Source organism: Carassius carassius, chromosome 29 (assembly GCF_963082965.1).
Source record: "Carassius carassius chromosome 29, fCarCar2.1, whole genome shotgun sequence".
Lineage (NCBI taxonomy): Eukaryota > Metazoa > Chordata > Actinopteri > Cypriniformes > Cyprinidae > Carassius > Carassius carassius.
Window position 1 is genome coordinate 12,274,450 of NC_081783.1, and position 22,279 is coordinate 12,296,728.

General features: G+C 36.8%; 1 protein-coding gene across 1 annotated transcript in view; it reads right to left on the reverse strand.

The window, feature by feature from the left end:
- Positions 1–718: 718 nt before the first annotated feature.
- Positions 719–22,279, reverse strand: part of LOC132109644 (fibroblast growth factor receptor-like 1) — a 38,409-nt gene continuing 16,848 nt past the window's right edge. The window contains exons 3-7 of the mRNA XM_059515900.1: positions 15,661–15,933; positions 4,673–4,765; positions 4,193–4,471; positions 2,564–2,917; positions 719–2,012 (exon numbers count right to left, since the gene is read on the reverse strand). Coding sequence (XP_059371883.1) covers positions 1,627–2,012; positions 2,564–2,917; positions 4,193–4,471; positions 4,673–4,765; positions 15,661–15,933 — 1,385 coding nt within the window. The 3' untranslated portion in view covers positions 719–1,626. The remainder of the gene's footprint in view (positions 2,013–2,563; positions 2,918–4,192; positions 4,472–4,672; positions 4,766–15,660; positions 15,934–22,279) is intronic.

Genomic DNA, 22,279 nt, shown 5'->3' on the forward strand with positions numbered 1-22,279 from the left:
TTGAAGATCAATGAACTGAGATAAATTTAGAGTAATCAACTGTAGTTAACCATGTAATTATCACATTAAAGATGCCTATAGTATACATCTCAACTTGAAATTTACTTGATTTTAGTTTGAGCTCAGAGACTGTTTTATAAAACATTTATGGTGAAGTATTAATAGTACTAGAAGGCACTATTATTGCACATTGAGTGGAAACACTAATTATGGCCTCTAGATGGCAGCCTGGCCTTTTCTTCCATATTACCCTAAAATTGTTTTGGCAGGTAATGACAGTCCCTCAATTCACACAATTGATTCATTACATTTAAACAGACTAACCCCTTCTCCTTTTTTTTTCTTGGAAAAGTTCAGATGTCCAGTGCTCAGTCAGCGCTCACCTCTGGGGCTTTTGGTGCTGCCGGAGAGTTTTTCTTGCCTTTGTCATCCACAGGGAACACAGAGGAAACAGCCTTAAGAACTGTAGCCCCCTCTTTGTAACCCTATCCGAATATTAATACCCATCAAATCCTGCTGGGAATATTTCCCTCCTTTCCTGGTGTCGAAAAGAATAACTTGATTTTCTCATTGCATTCCTCAGCCTGTTGAACTAACAGTGGTCTGAGGCCGTGTTAGGGAGGGTGAGGAGAGTCAACAGCCACTGCGGTGGCATCCAATGTTCAATTCCCACAGAAAATACACAAGCTTTTGGGGGTCAAACTGTAAACGCATGAGGCAAAATAAAAGAATGATTTATTTCTTACAAAAATATGATTAAAATACACTTACATGAGCACCAAAGTTAAATCGCAGCATGCAGTATCTCAGATAAACATGTCACATTTATAGATTTTAAATTTGTATATCGGCTCACAAGGGGTTTCTAAAGACCCTGCTAATTAGCTTTTGGTGGAGTCTTAAAATATATCATCATCAAACAGCGAGGCTATGTTTATAGCTCATCTGTAAGTTGAAATGATACACAATGTGTTTGAAATAAAATAGCTTCCTCGACTGTAATTAGCTAACAGAGAGACTGAATTGACAAAGAGAGATCGTACGTTATGTAATACTGCAATTATTAGAAAGCTGAGCTGAATACATACACACAAAGTACCTTTTAATGGTAATACAACAAAAGCCCTTTCCCTCTTTCCATTTAGTCATCCATCTATTTTCCCTGACATTTCCTTGCATAATTTCTTCACAATACAATACACAAAAACATGAAGAAGAAGAAATAAAAAAACACATCATTACTAATTTACTGATAAAACACATTGTAAACAGGGCCACCAGTATGCTTGACACAGATCATCACAGTTTCTCCAAATATAAAATATCTCTGCTCTACTTCCTGTTTAATGCTTGGCTTTCAGATAGCAAAAAGGTCCAAGTATTCTTGGATTGTTAGCACTTGCACGGGTTGCTGTGATTCAGTGTTATTCGATTTTGAACTCCGAAAAACCTAAAGGAAAACTGAGGTCCACTGCAGCTCTACTGAGTGTGAGACATTTTCCTTGACCTGAGACATTTCAAGGTAAATGGGCTCCATCAGAACAGTACGGTTGTGGTCCTCGAGTGGTGGCCCTTAGCTCATGAGAACAGAGGAAGCAGCAGCATGGGTTACATGATGGTAACCTGTTAACACTGGTAATGGAAATGCTGGTGTACTTTTCCCTCCATGTGTGCATGGGAGTGTGTGTGGGTGTGAGTGTGCATGTCTGTGTAGACCTTGGTATAAATCTTTGGCGGACCGCTGAGAGCTGGGGGCCCCATTCCCATTAGTCTCTGGTTGGGCAGGTCAGGGTTGATGCCGCTGGCCGTGTTGGGCTCCTTGTCTGGAATGTGGTGGTCTCGATAGGTTGTCGGTCGGGGAGGCAAAACGCTCTGGCGTCTGCGGCTGTGGCACAACCAGAGCACGATGGCTCCTACGATGAGCAAGGCAGCAGCTGGGATCCCAATGATCAGCGGCCAGGGAAGACCGGGGCTGATGTGGCGGGGAATGATGTCCTTATCCACCTTGGGATCTGCAAACAAACAGAGGCATTTAATTACTTCTAATTTGATTTACTACACTGAACTGTAAAAATGGCAGCTTTGTTTGCTATAACTTTCCCATAAAAATATGTTAGCAACATTTTAGGTTTTACAAATTAAACTTTAAAACAGAGTAAAAAACATATATATATATATCCATCCATCCTTCCATAATATAGATATTTAGCTATATAAATATAATATATTCTGTGATAGCTTTTGTACCTTTTTTCTTTAGGGTGAAGACACATAGTGTCATACAAAACTTGACACTAAAATAAACCAATGATAATTTATTTAACAACTTATGAAGTAACATATACCCTGATGTAACTAATTAGAATATATATATATATATATATATATATATATATATCAAAAGCTTTAATAATATTTCACTGTAAAATACATGAAAAGTTAGTCCTTCACAGTATATAGTAAGGGAATTTACAGTGAACCAATTAACAGTTTTTTTTTACCATAATTTTTACCAAGTCTTTTATCATCCACCTAAATCTGAGGGAGAATTCCAGGAGCTGACCTGAGAGAACAGTGAGGTAGGCACTGCGAAAGCTGTAGCCCATGGTATTCGCTCCTAGACAGATGTACATTCCAGCATCCTCGTCGCGTGCCTTGACGATGGCCAGCTTGTTGAGGTAGGAACCGTCAGGTCTGGACCACACGTCTCCAGTGGGCAGCACCACGAAGTGCTGGCCTCCTACCTCCAGCGTGGAGTTATAACGCCCCTCTGTGCCTGGGTCCACTCTCTTCAGCCACTGTATCACAGGCTTTACATCACTGTGGACTTTACATTGGAAGGAAGCTGTTCCACCAAACTCCACAGTTGTGTTAACAGGATGGGTACCAGTCAGAATGGGTTTGGAGTTGGTTCGTTCTGTGGAGAAAACAGACTGAAAACTTAAAAGCAGTTTGAAAATGTTGTCTAAACTAACATGAGATTACTTATGCACAGGGTGCGATTTGCTCTGGTCTATGCATCCCTGCCTCTCCTGAATTACTTTTCCCGATGGGGATAAAAACATCCCGCAAACCCGCTGTGACATCCCAATCTTAATTAAATGATTCGTGATACATGCTTTGTCCCGATCTGAATCAAATGATTTGTGATCTGCGATCCGAGTGGAACGCTTCGAAACAGTGAATGATTTTGCAACGCAATAGTTTAACTGATTCGGAGTTTCAAAAAGCTCTGTTGTGGTCTTTGCTCATTTTGTCTATATTTGTTGTTTTAATAACCGTGCACATTAAATCCTTACAATTAATAAGCCTAACGTAGGCCTACAATGTTTTTATTAACCTGAGATCACACTAAATAAAGTTTCCGTCGTATACAAAAAAAATCATAAAATTTTTCAAAAGCACCTCCCTCTTTTTCACAAATCGCACCTTGCTTATGCATATCATATTTGTAACTGATTATGGTGTAATGGTAAACAGAAACAGTGGATGGAACCATGGCATACTGAATACTTAATGAGTCATGGTGCTAATGCATAAAATAAATTCAAGTCTGGCTCGCAACATGTTCTGATACATTTCTTCATATTCTGCTAATCCTTTTCTGTCATCTTCAAACTATCCATATCAATAAACATTGCAAAACATTTTATAATTTAAAATATATACCTTTTTTTACAAGATAAAACATATTTATTTATATTTTATTTGATATAATTTATAATATTCATAATTATTTATAATTTATATATTATTAACAAATCTATTCAAATATATGTTTTATATATATATATATATATATATATATATATATACATATATAATTTATAATACTGAACGTAATGACTAAGAAATAGGCTACAACCATAAATTTTTCAAGAAAAAACATTCACAAAAAATATACTATGGATATATTATTTAAAATTAAGTTCAAAATATTTAGAGAAGTAAGACATATGTAAAAAAAAAATCTTGAATATCTTTGCATTGGATAACAAAAAAAAAAAATCTAAATTATTATAAAATGTTATTATTACTATTATTATTATTAAAAAATATAGCAAACCACAAAATAAATTTGTTAGGTTAAAAATGATAAATGAAATAAATAAAACGTAATATATACATATATATATATATATATATATATATTACAAATGATATATTATTAAACTTTGGCTTCCAAACTCACCAATCACATCCACTTTGTAGGTGGCATTGATATGGCCAGCTGCATTGGAGACATGACAGGTGTATTTGGCACTGTCCTGCGGCTGCAGGTTCTTCAGAGTCAGTGTCCACTGTGGTCGTTTACTCTGGTGAGGACTGGGCAGTTGGCTCTGGTCCTTCCACCATGTAATGACCGGTGTTGGATTGCCACTGGCCTGACATTTGAGACGCACCGAGCTGCCGACAGGCTGCTCTAGCACACGCCTGCGCATCTTTGTGGGCTGAGTGAAGCGTGGCTTCACTGCGGAGGAAATAAAACATTTACAGCATGAGGTTATGGCTGGATGACTAAACATATTCTGTTAGGTAGTCACACAGCAGTGATGAAATAAACCGTCTTAAGCTCTTTAAGGACGCGGGCACAGACACGGCCCATGCTGATGACCTAATGTGTTGAGTAACGTGGAGTGAAAGATGAGGAGAGTGTGTATCAGATGCTTACCCCATGGCTCTCCGGTAGGGTCCTGCAGGGTAAGATCTGCGTTAGGTTCTTCTGCGTCTGGCGGAGGCTGGTTCTGAGTCACAACTGCATCATCTGCAAGACACGATTCAAAGTAAAGAATCATGAGAAGTATTTGCTGTTATGATTTTCATCATGCGTCCTATTTAAATAATCAATAGGAATTGTGGAGGAAAAATATTTTTTTAAATGAATCATTGTGCATTTCTACCTGTAACATTCAAATATACAATGGCTTTTAAAGTATTTAGAAAATTAAACCTAATATAAAAAATTCATGAATATCTTTGCATTGGATAACAAAATCTCGAACAAAGTGGTGAACTGCAGTGAACTGACTTAACACATAATTGAAAAAAATCTCAAAATAATGTCTGGGAAAAAATGCAGTATTGTTTCCAGTTGCCACGTATAATATTTTTTTAATGTTACCTAAGCGTCCAAAACTGTCAGATTTATTTATTTATTTTTGTTCTCTAATGCTGAAAACCTTTAATACTAAAATGTTAAAATATTTTATATTTTATCTGTAAAGACTTGCTGACAAATGATTTCAGGCACATCTCTGCTATGCAGGGAGCAATTTAAATGTCAGCTTGTTTCAGTGTTAATGGATTAAATTCAGTATGAAAATGTTTCATTTTTTAAAGCATAAGTGAAACCACTGAAACTTGTTTAAGCACCCCGGTCTAACTCATCAACTGAACAATCCCCATGATCTCAGGCATACTTTAAAGGATAGTTCAGATATTGGTCCATAAATCAGCGGTCAGATGTTTCTCTAGCAATATGAGCTCTTTCATCTTCATAGCCACTATTAATGCCTGCAAATGGTGTCATGTAAATCATGTTGAATGAGCGGGTCAATGCAAAGGCCAACACTTGGTGAGATTTATTTGTAGTGCTATGAGAGCCAACAGAACCCCTCTGTGCCAAAAAACAAGCGATTTCACTTTGAGATCAGTGGACTGTGAGGTGTGTAAAGGATTTTGTTTTGTTTCGGAAATGGTGACGTTTCAGAACTCCATGGGAACGATAACCAGGCCGAACCGATGTATTATTTTAGAGGGGTTTGTGCGCTGGAGGTGAACAAACACGGTTATATTGTTGCTTCTCTCCGGTTTCCACACTGTTTAAGACACAACACCCTGTTGACTTAACCCTGGACAGGAAACCAATTAACTGACTTTAACCTAAACTGTGCAGACACAGCTGAGAGCCCTGCTTTGTTTGGGATGAATTTCTCTGGCTTGGCTCACGGGAATGCACAGAGAACCCTCTCACTTCCCTGAATCCACAGCGGACGGATCGTCAGCACACATAAGTGTGTACATGAACCCAGCACAACATCTTTATGTACACAACATTACTTATTCTGAGCAATCCCAAATCAACAAGCCATGAATCAACACTAGCAACAAATGGTTCTCACATGGCTAGGTGATGAAACTACTTAATAAAATGCCTTATGAATATTTTCCATAATTCGGTTCAGCCAGCATCATCAGTGCTTGGTACAGCTAGTTCTTCACTTGGGAGGAATAAGCGAAACCAAACATTTTATAAGGTTGCTGTTCCCCCTTAAATGATGCAGAGTTTAAAGCTTACAGCAGTGTCACTATGATTGGTACCAATATTTGGATATCATATACATTGTTTGGTGTTATTATTAAATGTAAAATAAAAGTCTATCAATAAATGGTGAGAGAAAAAAAGGGTTGCTACCATTGGTTAGTAGATCTTTTTTAAAATGTTATACTTACATATATTCTTATATTCTTTAAGTGCATAAAATATATAAAAACCTTTATAAAAAAATCTCACTTCCATTTTCATGGTCTTGCAAATCTTTAAATATAAAGGAAATATATTTTCATTCAAATAATTTTGATTTTTACATTTTTTGAAGGACGCCTCACACTCTAAAAGGCTACATTTCTACATTTTAATAATTCTACATTTTAATAATAATTAGTAATTTAAAAGATGGTACAGCTAGTTCTTCACTTGGGAGGAATAAGCGAAACCAAACATTTTATAAGGTTGCTGTTCCCCCTTAAATGATGCAGAGTTTAAAGCTTACAGCAGTGTCACTATGATTGGTACCAATATTTGGATATCATATACATTGTTTGGTGTTATTATTAAATGTAAAATAAAAGTCTATCAATAAATGGTGAGAGAAAAAAAGGGTTGCTACCATTGGTTAGTAGATCTTTTTTAAAATGTTATACTTACATATATTCTTATATTCTTTAAGTGCATAAAATATATAAAAACCTTTATAAAAAAATCTCACTTCCATTTTCATGGTCTTGCAAATCTTTAAATATAAAGGAAATATATTTTCATTCAAATAATTTTGATTTTTACATTTTTTGAAGGACGCCTCACACTCTAAAAGGCTACATTTCTACATTTTAATAATTCTACATTTTAATAATAATTAGTAATTTAAAAGATTACACTATATTTGAATACCATTTTAAATAATTCATGTTATGGCAAAGCTGAGTTTTGTTTTCTTTCATTTTATTGCCATACTGTATGTTTTATTCTGTCCAGAATAAATAAATAAAATAAATGAAAGTTTGGTAATGGCTCTTCAGCTGGGAAAGCCTTCAAACTCTCTTTCTATAGTTTTTGCTGTCCTGAGGCTGTGTGTATAGCTGCTTTGGAGTAAAGCACTGCACCTTTGTTCCTGCTAAGCCTCATATGCTGAGCACAGGCCTTGCATGTTCAACACAGACAACCAGGCCAAAGCAAGCAGAAGTGTTTTCACCAGCCTTTAGTCCATTGTTACCTTTGGCCCCGGGGTGTAGGTGTAAAATTAAGCCATTGCCGCTCTATTCAGCACCAGCAGAGTGGAATCAGCGGAGCTTTATGTGGACTAAAGTAGTCTTACTTGAGAGCCAGACCCCAGACTCCCTGTTCTCTGGTATGTGAAGGGGCGAGTTCTCTAAACAGGTGTCTAAAATACAGGTTCTTCCTCACAGGGGATTCTGGAGCTGTATGGCATTATGGGTATTACTATGCATGCTTCTCATGGATTCAATTCACAGTTCACCTATACTCTCAGAGATGTTTTTGAACATTTAGGACAGGAAAATAGCAGAAAAGGATCTCTGAAGTTTTGAAGTACAGGGAGCTCCTTTTCCTCTGCAGCCCCATAGAGATACGCTCAAAGAGAGGACTGCTTAAAGGAGGGTTTGGTTCAGAGAGGTCCACATGCAGCCCCGCAGCTCAACTTACAAATGATCTTCATGTGGACTGAGTGTTAACATTTTTTCCAACCGTGCCTTCAAAAAGGTTCATTCTCCATTCATACCTGTGTGAGCAAACATACATTCCTGTAGATCTGTCATGGAGAGCTCCACATGATTGAAAAAAAAAATCAAAGCAAAACATGGAGTAGAAAGCGGACTTCTGCTGATTTTCAGCGACATCTAAATAAAATAAACATCAAAGGAAAAAGGCCTCATTACCTTTTTTTCAATCAAAGACGTAATGAAGATTGTTGTTTGGCTGAGAGTGATGCTGTGTTTTTCAGGTTATAGCCTATCACTAACTAAAACCATGTCTGTTCCTGTAAATCAAAGGAAAACTCTGCCAATGCTGTTTACTATGGTGGGATTATAGTTCTCACGAAGTTCCATAAGGATGGAAAAGGTATGAACCGATCGGCTACATGTTGCACTTTTTGAATGCTTTCCAGTTCTTTTGAGCTCTTCCAATCATTTTGTTCCTGATGAAAACATTACAGAGCTCTAATCTTTCTTGAAAGAAGCATGGTTATGTGTTTTCATGTATTCAAATGTATTCAAAAATACTGGAGAGAGATGAGAGGGAAATACTAAACAATAGACTGAGCTGTTATAAAAGCAAGTGCTTATTCTTGCCAAAAAAAAAGAAGAAGAAAAAAAAGAAAAGAAAATCATATCAGATGGGTAATGTAGGCAAGCTTTCATGTTTTTAAGCATATGATCTGGTACCTCCATTTTTTTTTAGATTTACACATACACCTCATTTTAGTTTGTATATTTGGCAGATCTCTATGCACTGACTAAAGAGGTAAATTAGAGACTGTTGGTTGATTCACAGCAGGGAAAGACAGAGAGAAGCAGAGGAGAAAGGGTAATTAGAAGTCTCCTTGTATCTTTTATGGGGCCATAAGTGGTTTGCAGCAACAGTAGTATGGAGACCCAGGAGGAAATTGGCCAAACCTAATGTGCCCAGGTTCTTTTCCTCTCTGTTGTGAGTGGAGTGGGCCCGGAGCATCCTGCAAAGGGCCCGGCCCAGCCTCTGGCCCCTCTAATGAGGTGGATGAAAGGCCCTTTAATGTGGCTCTGATGAAGGTGGGTAATTTGCATCCTTTTAGTTTAATTAAAACCTTTGCTCCCCCTGCAGCTCAAAGAAGGCTCAGTTGTACGCCATGAAACCAAAGCCATGATGTGATTAGGTTCTGGTTTAAACTGTGCATAGAAGGAAAGGCAGGGTGGTCAAAATATTTTGTGCATTTACTGGATGCTATAATTTGACATAAAGTGGGGTCTAAACATCTGAGAGCCTTTTTTTTTTTTTTTTTCAATGTTCTATTTTAATATGCATATTATACACTACTGTTGAAATCTGGGGACAGATTTTTTTTTTTAAACAAAGAAACAAGTAATTGTTTTTAAGCAGGGATTACAAATTTAAATTGATAAAAAATGACAGTAAAGACATTATAATGTTACAAAAGATTTCTATATAAAAAAGGCTGTTCTTTTGAACTTTGAATAAATATCAACAAAAATATTAAGCAGCACAGTGATAAAAATAAAAGAAAGAAATGTTAGTTGAGCACCGAATCAGCATATTAGAGCGATATTAAAAGATTGTGTGACACTGAAGACTGGAATAATGGCAGCTTTCTCATTAAAGGAATCATAAAATATATAATAATACAGAGAACACTTATTAAATTGTAATAGTATTTTACATTATTACTGCTTTTATTGCAGTTTTGATCAGATAAATGCAGCCTTGGTGAGAATAAGAGACTTTCTTTCAAAAACAAAATCTTATCATCCCCAGATTTTGTGCATACAATTTGAGTTTCAAAATTTATTTTGTCATATTTCCTCCTTTTTATTCTAGTGACCAAGATATAGTGTAGAATCTTAAGCATTATGATATCTAATGAATAAGAAATATTTCTTTAAGCTCTTTATATATATATATATATATATATATATATATATATATATATATATATATATATATATATATACATATATATATATATATATATATATATATATATATATATATTAACCCTCCATTTTATACTTTGGACTCCACTATAGGGTTGAACTGGTAATTTAAAAACAAAGTATCTAAATAAAGGAATGATAAAATACAATCTACATTATTATATCAAACTATAATTATATTTAGATTAAATCAGCAGAAACTGTTTCTTTGGTTATTTTATGCCCTTTTGCTGCTAAACTTAAAGACTGTTGTTTCTCAGTTATGCTTCTCACTTCTTCGCCTGAACTCACTCTTATGTGCCATTTCAGCTTAATTTCATGTGAGTCCAGACTGGTTTCAATTCCATCAAGCATCCTTTCATCTTTCCCTTTTTTCAACCATGTCTTTTCTTCTGCTACTCACAAGCATGAATTCATTTGTGTCCATATGTGTTTGTTCTTTGAACTTGCCTGAGCTTATTTCCCTACAATGAAAGAAATACAACAAACACGCTCTTAGGAGCCCAAGTTGTGAAGCTCCATGTGTGTCACGTTACAAGTAATCAGAATTACGAAATTCATCAGTGTTAGAGAGACACATGATCAAAGTAGAGCTTTAAAAGCATTTTGGTTTGTTCTTATGATACGTTTGACAGATAAATAAATTCTACTGTATTCTTCTAGTCTTTTCTTAAAATACTAATAGTCATTCTACAAAATGTGTGCTTCTTGTGTCTCTCATATACATCAATGTGTAAAAAAAACCCTGCATATTCAAAAATATCCACAAGGAAAACAAAATACATGAAAATAAAAGCTAGTATTTAGCTATAATCTCTCTTTATACTTTAAGATTTTATATAACTCCCATGTCCATTTAGTGTGTCAACCCTGTTACATAATTTTTGCTTTTTTTATTACTTCATTATAAAAATCCATAAATAAATTGTTTGTAAATCACTTTATCATTAATCACTTTATATTTTCTTATGATTGCCAGTAGGGTACAAACCATCTGAATTATTGAAAAGGAGTACCTTTTTGAAGCCATTATATTATGGAAGGACAATTTATATGTACGCACATATATACAGTTGAGGTCAAAAATTACATCACCCTTTCAGAATATGCAAAATGTTAATTATTTTACCAAAATAAGAGGTATCAAACAAAATGCATGCTATTGTTTATTTAGTACTGACCTGAATAAGATATTTCACATAAAATATGTTTAATTTTAAAGTCCACAAGACAAAATAATAGCTGAATTTATTAAAATGACCCCGCTCAAAAGTTTACACCCCCTTGATTTTTAATATTGTGTTGTTAGCTGAATGATCTACAGCTGTGTTTTTTTGTTTAGTAATAGTTTTTCACGAGTCTTCTTTGGTTTTCCAGTATTTTTCTGTATTTGAACCATTTCCAACAATGAGATCTTTTGAGATCCATTTTTTCATGCTGAGGCAACCGAAGGACTCATACACAACTATCACAGAAGGTTCAAACACTAACTTGATGCTCCAGAAGGAAAAACCATGCATTAAGAGTCGGGAGTGAAAACTTTTGTCTTATTTTGCCTTAATATCATATTTTTTTATTTAGTACAGCACTTCAAAGCTACAAAAGATAGTTACATGTTTCCCAGAAGACAAAATAAGTAAAGTTTACCAAGATCTACAATTTAAAAAGTTTTCAAACCCCAACTCTTAATGCATGGTTTTTCCTTCTAGAGCTTCAGTGACTGTTTGAACCTTCTGTAATAGTTGCATATGAATCCCTCAGTTGTCCTCAGTGTAAAAAGATGGATCTCAAAATCATACAGTCACTGTTAAAAAGGGTTCAAATAAACAAAAATGCATAAAAACCAAAGAATTTGTGGGACCTGAAGGATTTTTCTGGAGGACAGCGGGCAGTTCAACTGTTCAGGACAAACAAGGGACTTGCTATCATAAAAAATAAAAAACACAGCTGTGGATCATTCAGGTAACAACACAGTGTACATACTTTTGAATGGGGTCATTTTTATAAATTCAACTATTATAACATTTTGCAGATTCTGAAAAGGGGATGTAAACTTTTGACCTCAACTGTGTGTGTGTGTGTGTGTGTCTCTCTCTCTCTCGCTCTCTATATATATATATATACTGTATAGAGAGAGAGAGCGAGAGAGAGAGAGAGAGAGAGAGAGAGAGAGAGAGAGATTGTATTATTTAAATTGTGTATTATATAATATATAACTATTATAATATTATATCATTTATAACTTTATAAAAGACCCAGTTTATGTTTCTTCCCCCTTGGACTGTTTAAATAGGAGAGAAGCATTTCCCAAAAGATGAGCTGTCGTGGAAAATAGACGTAAATCAGACTAAATATAAATACTCCAGCAGTGAGGCTGTTCTGCATTCAGACCAGCCATGTTAAATGAGTAAACGCACGTCTATTGGAATGGAAAAGAGCTTGTGTAAGAGTTCAACAGCGGGAAAGCATATGAGCAAATCATCTCGAATGAATGAACGTCAGTGCTGTGTTTCCCACTCAAGCCAATCCTGGCCAAGGTGGCATGACCCAAAGACTGGAAGGCATATCCACGTCATCCCAAACATCCCGCCCCTCCCTTATCCCACCTAAGGCGTCCCTTTGCAGTCTTGGGTTGACTTACGAGTGTAATTTTGATAAAATTGTCCATTTAGGTGAGGAGGACGTTGGCTAAACTGCAACACATGTAAACTGTGGCCTGCAAACAAAGAACAAGGGGCCACTGCAGGAAGCTCTCCACCAGTCCCCACATAAAACAGGCAGCCCGAACCACCGTCTGAGTACAAACCACAATCTCCCTCCACTGCGTACGTACACAGTACGGCCTTCTATACGATAGGTGAGAAATGCAGACAAGAGGGAGCCAATGTCCAGGAACCAGGACTCTACAACAGTGCAATTGTGAGCAGAGTCTGTTACTTTTGGAGGCAAACTCGAGATCTTCTACTCCACTCACAGATTCATACATCCAACATATATTTAAACAATACAGACAATTATGTTGCAGAAAAAAAGCGTAAAATCTCCCTCGCCCTGGACTCCTGCAAAGCAGAGCTGTGAGAAAACAATGCTGACAGTGTGTGGAGCTCTTTAGAAACAGCAGGGGTACAGGGTCTGGGACCACCGTGTGGGAAAGAGAGAGAGGCCCAGGTGCTGTGGGACATTTTAAAGTACAGCGGTTTATGACATAGAGACTGATTTGACTCCCTAACACATTGGTAAATGTGAGAGTGGTCAGTGGAGATGGTGGTGAAGCATTTCTTCTAACACCTTCTAGTAAACATCACCTTCTCTGTGACCTTTAAAGCCCAATATGCCATTCTTACAAACCTAAATTCCCAGAGTTCCCTGTGCCAGATTGCAAAAAAGAACTGAATATGTGAGCAACATTTTAGAGCAAGTTAAAGATCCCGTTAAAATGCTTTAAAGCTGTAAAGCTGCACTAATCTCTGTCTATATTTAAAACTCAAGTTGTTGTTCTCATGCACAACTGCAGACATGATTAAAAAAAAGTGTTTCTATTTACACATGTAAAAAGCACAGAGACTTTTTGGTGACTGTGGTCAGGAAAAACTGAAGGCTTAAATTATAGTTGATACCTCAGCTTAGGTTTATTGCCAACTGATTACACCAAACCATCAACTGCCTGGTTTGACAGGGGCAGAATATCAACTGAAAGTTAAAATTAGACATGAGGAAATAAGTGGGGTATAGATTGCACGCACATTAAAATATGAGGGCATGGTTCTGCCCATGCTTGCCATGAGTGCGAATCCTGCTGCAGATTAGAGCTGCACTGATGACAACAGGTGCTATTGAATGTCCCCAAATTCAATAGCTCCTGATGCAGTCAGTCGTGGCTGGAGTTTCCCTGTTGTGCTTTTGGTGAACATTAATTTACATTAAGTAGCTGCTTAAAAGGTTAATCTCTAAAAAAAATCTGTTAGGTAATTTTGCATTTGGGCTTTTGCTGTAAAGTTGCCAAAAACCCACCTTAAACAACTGTATTATTACTTTTTCATTCACACTGACATTTAAATGCATATTATTTTTCAGATATTCTGAAAATTCTGCTCATTATTTTAACCATTCATTTTCATGCATGTCAATAAAAACAGCACACAAGAGCTCAATATACAGCAATAAATAAATACATAAATAAATAAAGCTAATACAAATAATCATGATTAATCATCAAATTATAACAGATAGAAAAAAATTGCTGGCAATGATAAAATATGAAAGAACTTGTAGTCTAAGATTGTAAAGTGTATAGTCTAATGTTGTAATGTTGCTCTACAAAAGAAAGAAAGTCATACAGTTTTGGAACAACAAAAGGGTGGGTTTTTGGGTAAAATACCCCTTTAACTCTTTAGCTGCAGGGTCAACTAATCTTCATTAAACAATGCTGCTTCTTAACACTTCTCTGGTTAACTAACATTGTCATTCCCTTCAGCAAAAATCACAGCTTTAAACACTCAAACAGTGCAGCAGGAGGGTCTAATGGGCCTTTTGTTCGAGGGCTTTTGGTCATTGCAGTTAATGACTTCAGTAAACTCTGCAACTATATTCCAAAGGGAGTGAACCAGTCCAATGCACCATAACTCTGAGCTCCACAGAGCTCTCAGGGACGAAACAGGAAAACAGCAGGCCGCCATCACTCCCCATACAGGAGGCCCAAAGCAAAGACATCAAGGGGAGGGAACCAATTAAGAAGCTGCCTCGCACAGCAGAATAATCATAATTTGCATCCACACACTAGTTGCCTCGATTGGCTCCCCAAATGTGGCAAGCTATACAGGAAGAGCCAAGGGCTTCTGGGTCCTCAAGGCCTCTCAACTTCACCGGACCAGTTCAGATTTATGGCAGAGAAGGCGGCAGGTAGTCTCTGTCTCCTCTCCCTGAACAGGACGTTTTGGCAGGAAACGACTGCCCCACAGTCCCTCAACAGTCATCAGGAGAAGTGAGAACCACACGCTCGAACATAACCCCACCCCCCATTGCCTAACAATATCTACGTGCCTCTACACCTCTTTTTCTTTCTCCTTCCATCCATCCAGGTAGGTATGTATTAATTTCCTTGCCTGTCAGCTTCTAGTGGGACAAAAAAGCTTCCACTACCCGGGTAAAAGTACAAACTTGGTATTAAATTACTGCCTACATAAACAACTGCAGGTATTGTGTGACGAACGACATGAAGCCATTCTTTGTTCTCTAGATTTGATAAAGCAAGACGGCATCAGTGCCATATGCTCCAACAAATGCTAACAAGTCATACATTTCCATCAGCACAATGCTCTCTTGTGCTTTTGGAGTTAATGTTACGTTCATGAAACCATGCTTGCTCTAAAGTACCTTGCCAGTCATGTCAGTTTTGTCAAATATGATTTTGGAGCAGCTTTACGTAAACTCCACTGCTTTTTTCTGTGCCATAATTAGCCTTTTGAGAGGGCATCTGAAAGTTGCCCTGCTCTTTTTGAGATTGCAGTTGAAAGCTCTGCTGTTTTGAGATGCCATATGTCTAGCTGGGTCACTAACCCCCTAAAACACTACCTTAAGCCGTTTTGCGTGTGCAACGGTGCAGGTTTTGATTATGCCTGGATGAGTGATGTGGCCTACAAATGCTCCGGGTGAGCAAAAGTATAAAGAACTGAGATATAAAGGGTTGTGGTGTATGGCGTGGGAGGCAGTCTTTACCAATTACAATGAGTGTGAAGTTGAGGGCGAGGCTGCCAAATCCATTGGTGACGCGGCAGATGTACACGCCGGCATCCTCCAGTTCCACTTCTTTGATCTTCAGACTCTGCTTCAGAACCTTGTAGCGGCTCCAGCCTGGGTTCACGTTCCGCCCATCCTTCACCCACAGGACTAGCGGAGGGGGGTCCCCATCCACTGGGCATGGAAGTCGAACCGTGCGTCCCAGTTTTGCTGTCTGTCTGTCCTCTACCTGACGACTCACCCATGGAGGACCTGGAGCAAAAAACATCGTCTTAAGTAAAAGTATAGCATGTGCATTTGAATAACAAATTATAACCACATACCTAACATGTAAGTGTACACATTAAGTGTACATTAAAGGGGTCATGTACTGAGATACAATTCCCTTGTTCTTTTGACATACTAAGAGGTCATTGTAAATTTGTATACAAATATTTTGTAAGTTTCAGAATCCAAAATATGTTGTTAGTCTAAAAACAGCTTATAGTTACATTTTGAACGTAAATCACAGCAGCATCCATCTATGAGGATTTTATGCTGTCGAACATTCACAACTATTAGCCATTCAAAGAAGTGGGTGTTTACTTCCAAGGACCGTTCTGATTAGGGGGGGGGGGGGGGGGGTTAAAAACAGAATAAAAAAAAAAAAAAAAATTATGTAAAAATCTTGATAACGTTATAAGAGGACCTCAGAGAATGGCAGAAAATAAAAAACAAAGACAGCTCATCACTCATTTAAAATTAGAAACACTGTTTTCTTTATATATATATATATATATATATATATATATATATATAGCATTTTGCTTTAATGCAAATAATAATAATAATATGAATATAATATATGTTTGATAAACAACTTATACATTTTAATTTTCCTTTTTTTAATTATTTATTAATGTTTTGCAAAAAATAATTATTGTTTGTATTTTTTGGTGCATTTTGCTTTAATGCAATAATAATAATAATAATAATAATAAACATATTCATAATAACAATTTTAATAATTTAATAAAAAAGTTTTTAAATGAAAAAATTTAATTTTTATTTTTGAGAACTTAATACCAATTTGCTTTATATATGATATTTGCTACATATATATTATGTAAAGTTCCAGTTCCAGTAACAGCAGGTTCTATTTATTTATTGCTGGCACACTCATGCTATGTGAAATGTACAGTATGTGAAGATTTATGTGCCCTAGCCAGAAATGTTCCGTTGCCAGTGTTATGGCACAATAAGCACAAAGACAACACTGCCAGAAATGTCATGGGCACAAAATTTCTGGCATTATAATTCTTTTTTTACTCTAGCTAATACATCTAACCCCACAAAGAGATATTATGAAGGGGAAAGCTAAGCATAAGAATCTTATGGGAATCTCTGTCCTTGCATGTACAAAGTCCTTTTCATCCCCTCCTTGCAGCTTGCGAAGACTCCCATGAGCACTTGCTTTCCATTTCCTTTGCACTGGTGTGTGTGTACGTTGGAAGGCACATCTCATTCATGCCTTGTACTGTCACATCCTGTTGCTGCTCTAGCAGCTGCTGTGAGAACCACCAAGATTATAAACTGAAAAATGACACTGGCCCTAAATGTACTTTTTCGTTCTTTTTTTCCCTACTTCCCTTCAAGTCTCTCTGCTGGAGTGAAGTGTTTTAACCTGAAGATGCTGGTTGCCATCCAGGAAAGTGCCACGAGAACACGCGGGAGGGAAAAGAAAAGGTTGTTTTGGCGCTGGAATTAAATTACAGTAAATTCCAGAATGTTAGACTGAGAAGGGCCGAGAATGGCAGAAAAATTCCTCTCTGGAAATAGAGCAGAAAAAAGGTGGAAATGAACATCACAGCTGGAGAGAAGTCGATGTTAGATGAATTTCCAAATGTAAGTGTATAAAGCTATTGGTGGCTTAATAAACATTTGTGAGGCTTTGGAAAGGAAAACAGTTGTGTGTTTATAATGAAGATGTAATGTAATTGGTGGGCTCCTTGAATAAACAATGGATCTATTCACCAGCAGAGAGGAGATGGATTGCATGGGCCATGTGAGATAGATCTGATGAACCTGGTGGCTGAATGAATAGAAAATAAGAGGGTAGCTCTTGAATGTTTGCGTAAGGATATTAAAACAACCTGGTGGATAGCATTGAGCAGAAGCTGAAATATCTCATTGCCTTTCTGTCCACAGGCCACGCTTCACACACAGCATACATCACGCACTTGATAAAGAATGCATTAGAAGAAAGCCTGGGACTGTCATTTAAAATTGCTTCCATCCATCATGCTTGCTAACTATTTGTCACAGAGCCGTGTCTAAGCTGTCCGAAAAAGCTTTGATGTAAAGCGTCATACGTGCTGACAGACAAATATTGCCCATAACAGTGGAAAAGACAAAAGATGACTGAGGCCACACACATGCCCCATACAGAAAAAAACATGTCTGGCTGAAGCTGATGGCAGACAGGGTGGCAAAAGAAATCTCCTACATGAGGTGAAAATAACCACACTGTGTGCAGAGAGATTATGTGTATGGGCTGAAATATGTGCCACTAGAAACTGAATTTGAATTGCTAAACTTGAATAATTGCTTTGAATAACTTAATTTGAATAACATAATTTGAAAGTGTATTATTTAATTTGAATCATTGCATTGAAAAACTGAATCTGAATTGTATAATTTGAAATTGTATTTATTCAAAAACTGAATCTGAATTGTAGTCTAATAAAATTTGTCCAATACAATTTGATCCTCACTTAAAATTAAACTCTCCATATATCTTCACATTCACTTCTCACAATTCAGATTCAGTTCTCAAATTCAATTTCAAGTTACTGAGACAGACATCCGGGTAGTTGGAGGATGAAGGAAGAGCAATCCAGCCCAGATCGATAGATAGCGTTCATTGGCGCACAGGAGCCAATCAGAACCTACGTTTTGAAGCAAAGTACGTACCCACCATGAAACAAGGAAGAAGTGCTTGCCTTTCCGACTGACTTGACCACCATGGATCCGCCTGGGACAAATATGGTAATGACAATTTTTTTTTTCACGATCTAACTATCTTTAGTTTAATGGTGTAGCTGTTTTGTAGAAACGGGGGAAATTACATCTTTCTCGAGATGTTGCAAACACAGTAGCTATTATCCCACGTTTTTGTGGTAATGTAGCTCTGGTAACAACATCTTTGCTTGGCGTTTATTATTTCTAAGCATTTGCCTCTTCCTCCGGTGAAAATGTTGTTGCCGCCAAGTAGACTGGTCATGTCTTCAGCGTGATTATTTACGATAACTACTCCTCGTGATTGTCATTGTCAGGGTACTGCTTACTAAGAGGGAGAGAGAGAGTAGTAAGCCTGTATGTCTCACTATGTTTTTACAAGGAGACAACTCAGAAATAGTAAATTCAACATATTTGCTCACAGATGCAATACCTTCCCATGGTCCTGTTGGGCCCAGTGCCCAACATCAAACTTTAGTATATTTTTTTAGTCAATAAAAAAATGTCAATATATTGTCGCATTTTAGTTAGATATATCCCTCCAAGCATCTGTCTCCCCACCAATGGATTAATGCATTGACCAGTTAGATTTAATGCTTTTTAAATTGACTGAGCTGTTACCATAAAGGCTGACTGTGCTGTGTGATATACATTTATTTTCAACAGTACAAAGGTTTTTTTTTTTTTGGTTGTCACTGTTCCCATATGATTATTATTGATCAGTTAGTCCTGACCATAGCAAAATTGCTTTCTCTCAAAAGTCCACTTTTTAACTTTATTGTACACATTTTTACATTTTAATTTTACATTATATTTCATACTTGTGTTTTGTCGTTTCAGCAAAGCTGACTTCATTCCTTCAACTTCAAAACAAAAGTGAGCATTTCTAGGTTTGTACGCTTCTATATTCTCCTTCAAATGTAAATAACCTAAGCCTCTCAAACTTTTGGGGCCAAGTACCTCATATCATGTCAAAGAATCCAGGGATCACCTGTAAGCGATGACCCTACAGAAGCAACAAAAAAGTAAATGGCACAAATTTGCAAACACACAATAGAGAAAGAATAATTCACGTACATACACCACAGTTTCTGAGAAACAAGAGGCAGGTGAAAGAATTTAAAGCAATGTTTGAATGCAAAATAGACTGAGTTGAACAGATTACATTTATGTCTGTTTAATTGTTTTTATAACAACATACACATAAATCATAACTTGATTTCGAAAGATTTGTAAACCGATGCTCTACGGTTAACAATGATTTTTGATGTTTCCTGCTTCTGATGTCTTCTGACCCCGTTCTGCATGATGTCAAGAAAGTCTTCCAGCATACTGTACTGTATATTACACCGGCAGAGAGGAAATAATTATTGTTATTATATTACAGTTCCTAAACATTTTTATATTTTTATTTACCACAGAAACTCTGTCCCGAGACACTCTCGAGTTACGTTGAGACTGATGATTCCCCAATCTTCCAATATGGACTTCACATACTGTAGGATGAACTGTTTCCAGTTTCAGCAAAACAGCAAGGATTCATTAATGGATGACTGCACCTTAGAACTCTTCACTAACACTGCCTGCATCACCTGGGCCACAGAGAAAACAATGTTACTGCCTGTACATGGCACAATTAACCTTTAACCTTACAGCTGAATCAATGCAGTAACACTGTTAACTACTATTGACATTGTACCAAATGTTCAGACTGAATATACAGAGGAGAACTGGTCCCCAGTGTTTTTGATTAGTCTGGTTTCTCCAAAGGTTTTTTACTCCATTATCAACATCTTGCAGATTTTTCTTTATTAACCACTGTTGCCTATGGCTTGCTTGCTGTATGTATGAAGACTAAATCATTTAGCACCAACTATTAAAATAGTGAGGGTGTTTTTGACCATATAGACACAACAGTATGTCTTTCTGTAAAGATTCTTTGAAATGTTATGTATTTCGAAAAATTTATAAATGGATTACATTGATAGTGTGCATATTGCTTGACAATTTATGTGTAAAAAAAAAAAATCAGTAGAATTATTATTATAATGTACTATTTTATGTACTGTGTTATGAGTTAAGGTCAATTACAATTGTAATTTCTGTCATCATAATTTAAATAGTGTGATAATTACTGTATGATTTTCTTTGAAAACAATAGTTTCTTAAATAATAGACAATCAGTAATTACAGTACATTAACTGCCTGTAAGCAAAACCATATATAACAACATAATTAATTATTACACTTATTACGACCACTGGCACGGCACCAACAAACCAAAACTCAATGGTTAAATCTCATGTGCCCTCCAGAAGTTTGCGCTCTGCAAGTGAACGACACCTCGTGGTGCCATCCCAAAAAAGTTCTAAATCACTCTCACTGACCTTTTGCTGGACTGTGCCCAGCTGGTGGAATGACCTCCTGATCTCTATTCGTACAGCTGTGTCTTTACTCATTTTCAAGAAACATCTAAAGACTCATCTTTTTCGCCAGCACTTAACCAACTAATACTAGCACTTTCCTTTTCTTGTCTTTCATATTTAAAAATAAAAATTCTTATCACACCGGATCCATGGTGGTCAAGTCAGTCGGCAAGGCAAGCACTTCTTCCTTGTTTCATGGTGGGTACGTACTATGCTTCAAAACGTAGGTTCTGATTGGCTCCTGTGCGCCAATGAACGCTATCTATCGATCTGTGCTCGATTGCTCTTCCTTCATCCTCCAACTACCCGGATGTCTGTCTCAGTAACTTGAAATTGAATTTGAGAACTGAATCTGAATTGTGAGATGTGAATGTGAAGATATATGGAGAGTTTAATTTTAAGTGAGGATCAAATTTTATTGGACAAATTTTATTAGACTACAATTCAGATTCAGTTTTTGAATAAATACAATTTCAAATTATACAATTCAGATTCAGTTTTTCAATGCAATGATTCAAATTAAACATAGAACTTTCAAATTATGTTATTCAAATTCAGTTATTCAATGCAATTATTCAAGTTTAGCAATTCAAATACAGTTTCTGGTGGCACACATTTCAGCCCATATATGTGTCTTTGTCTTTTTAGGCAGAATATTAAGTATTTGAGGTTAAGGTAAGGCTTGGTTGTTTTGCATGCAGACAGTACCGTTTGCTAAATCACAGTACACTAAAACACTTTTGGAGAAGTTGCATCTCTAAACTCATGTTCTTTGTAGCACAACAGTTAAAAATAATATTAAAGCTAACATTTTTTTTGTGTGTGTGTTAATCTAGATAAAAAAAGTGAAAAAAAAAGTGACATGACATTCAGCCAAGTATGGTGACCCATACTCAGAATTTGTGCTCTGCATTTAACCCATCCGAAGTGCACACACACAGAGCAGTGAACACACACACGGAGCAGTGGGCAGCCATTTATGCTGCGGCACCCAGGGAGCAGTTGGGGGTTCCATGCCTTGCTCAAGGGCACCTAAGTCGTGGTATTGAAGGTGGAGAGAGAACTGTACATGCACTCCCCCCACCTACAATTCCTGCCGGCCCGAGACTCGAACTCACAACCTTTCGATTGACAGTCCGACTCTCTAACCATTAGGCCACGACTTCCCCGTAAAC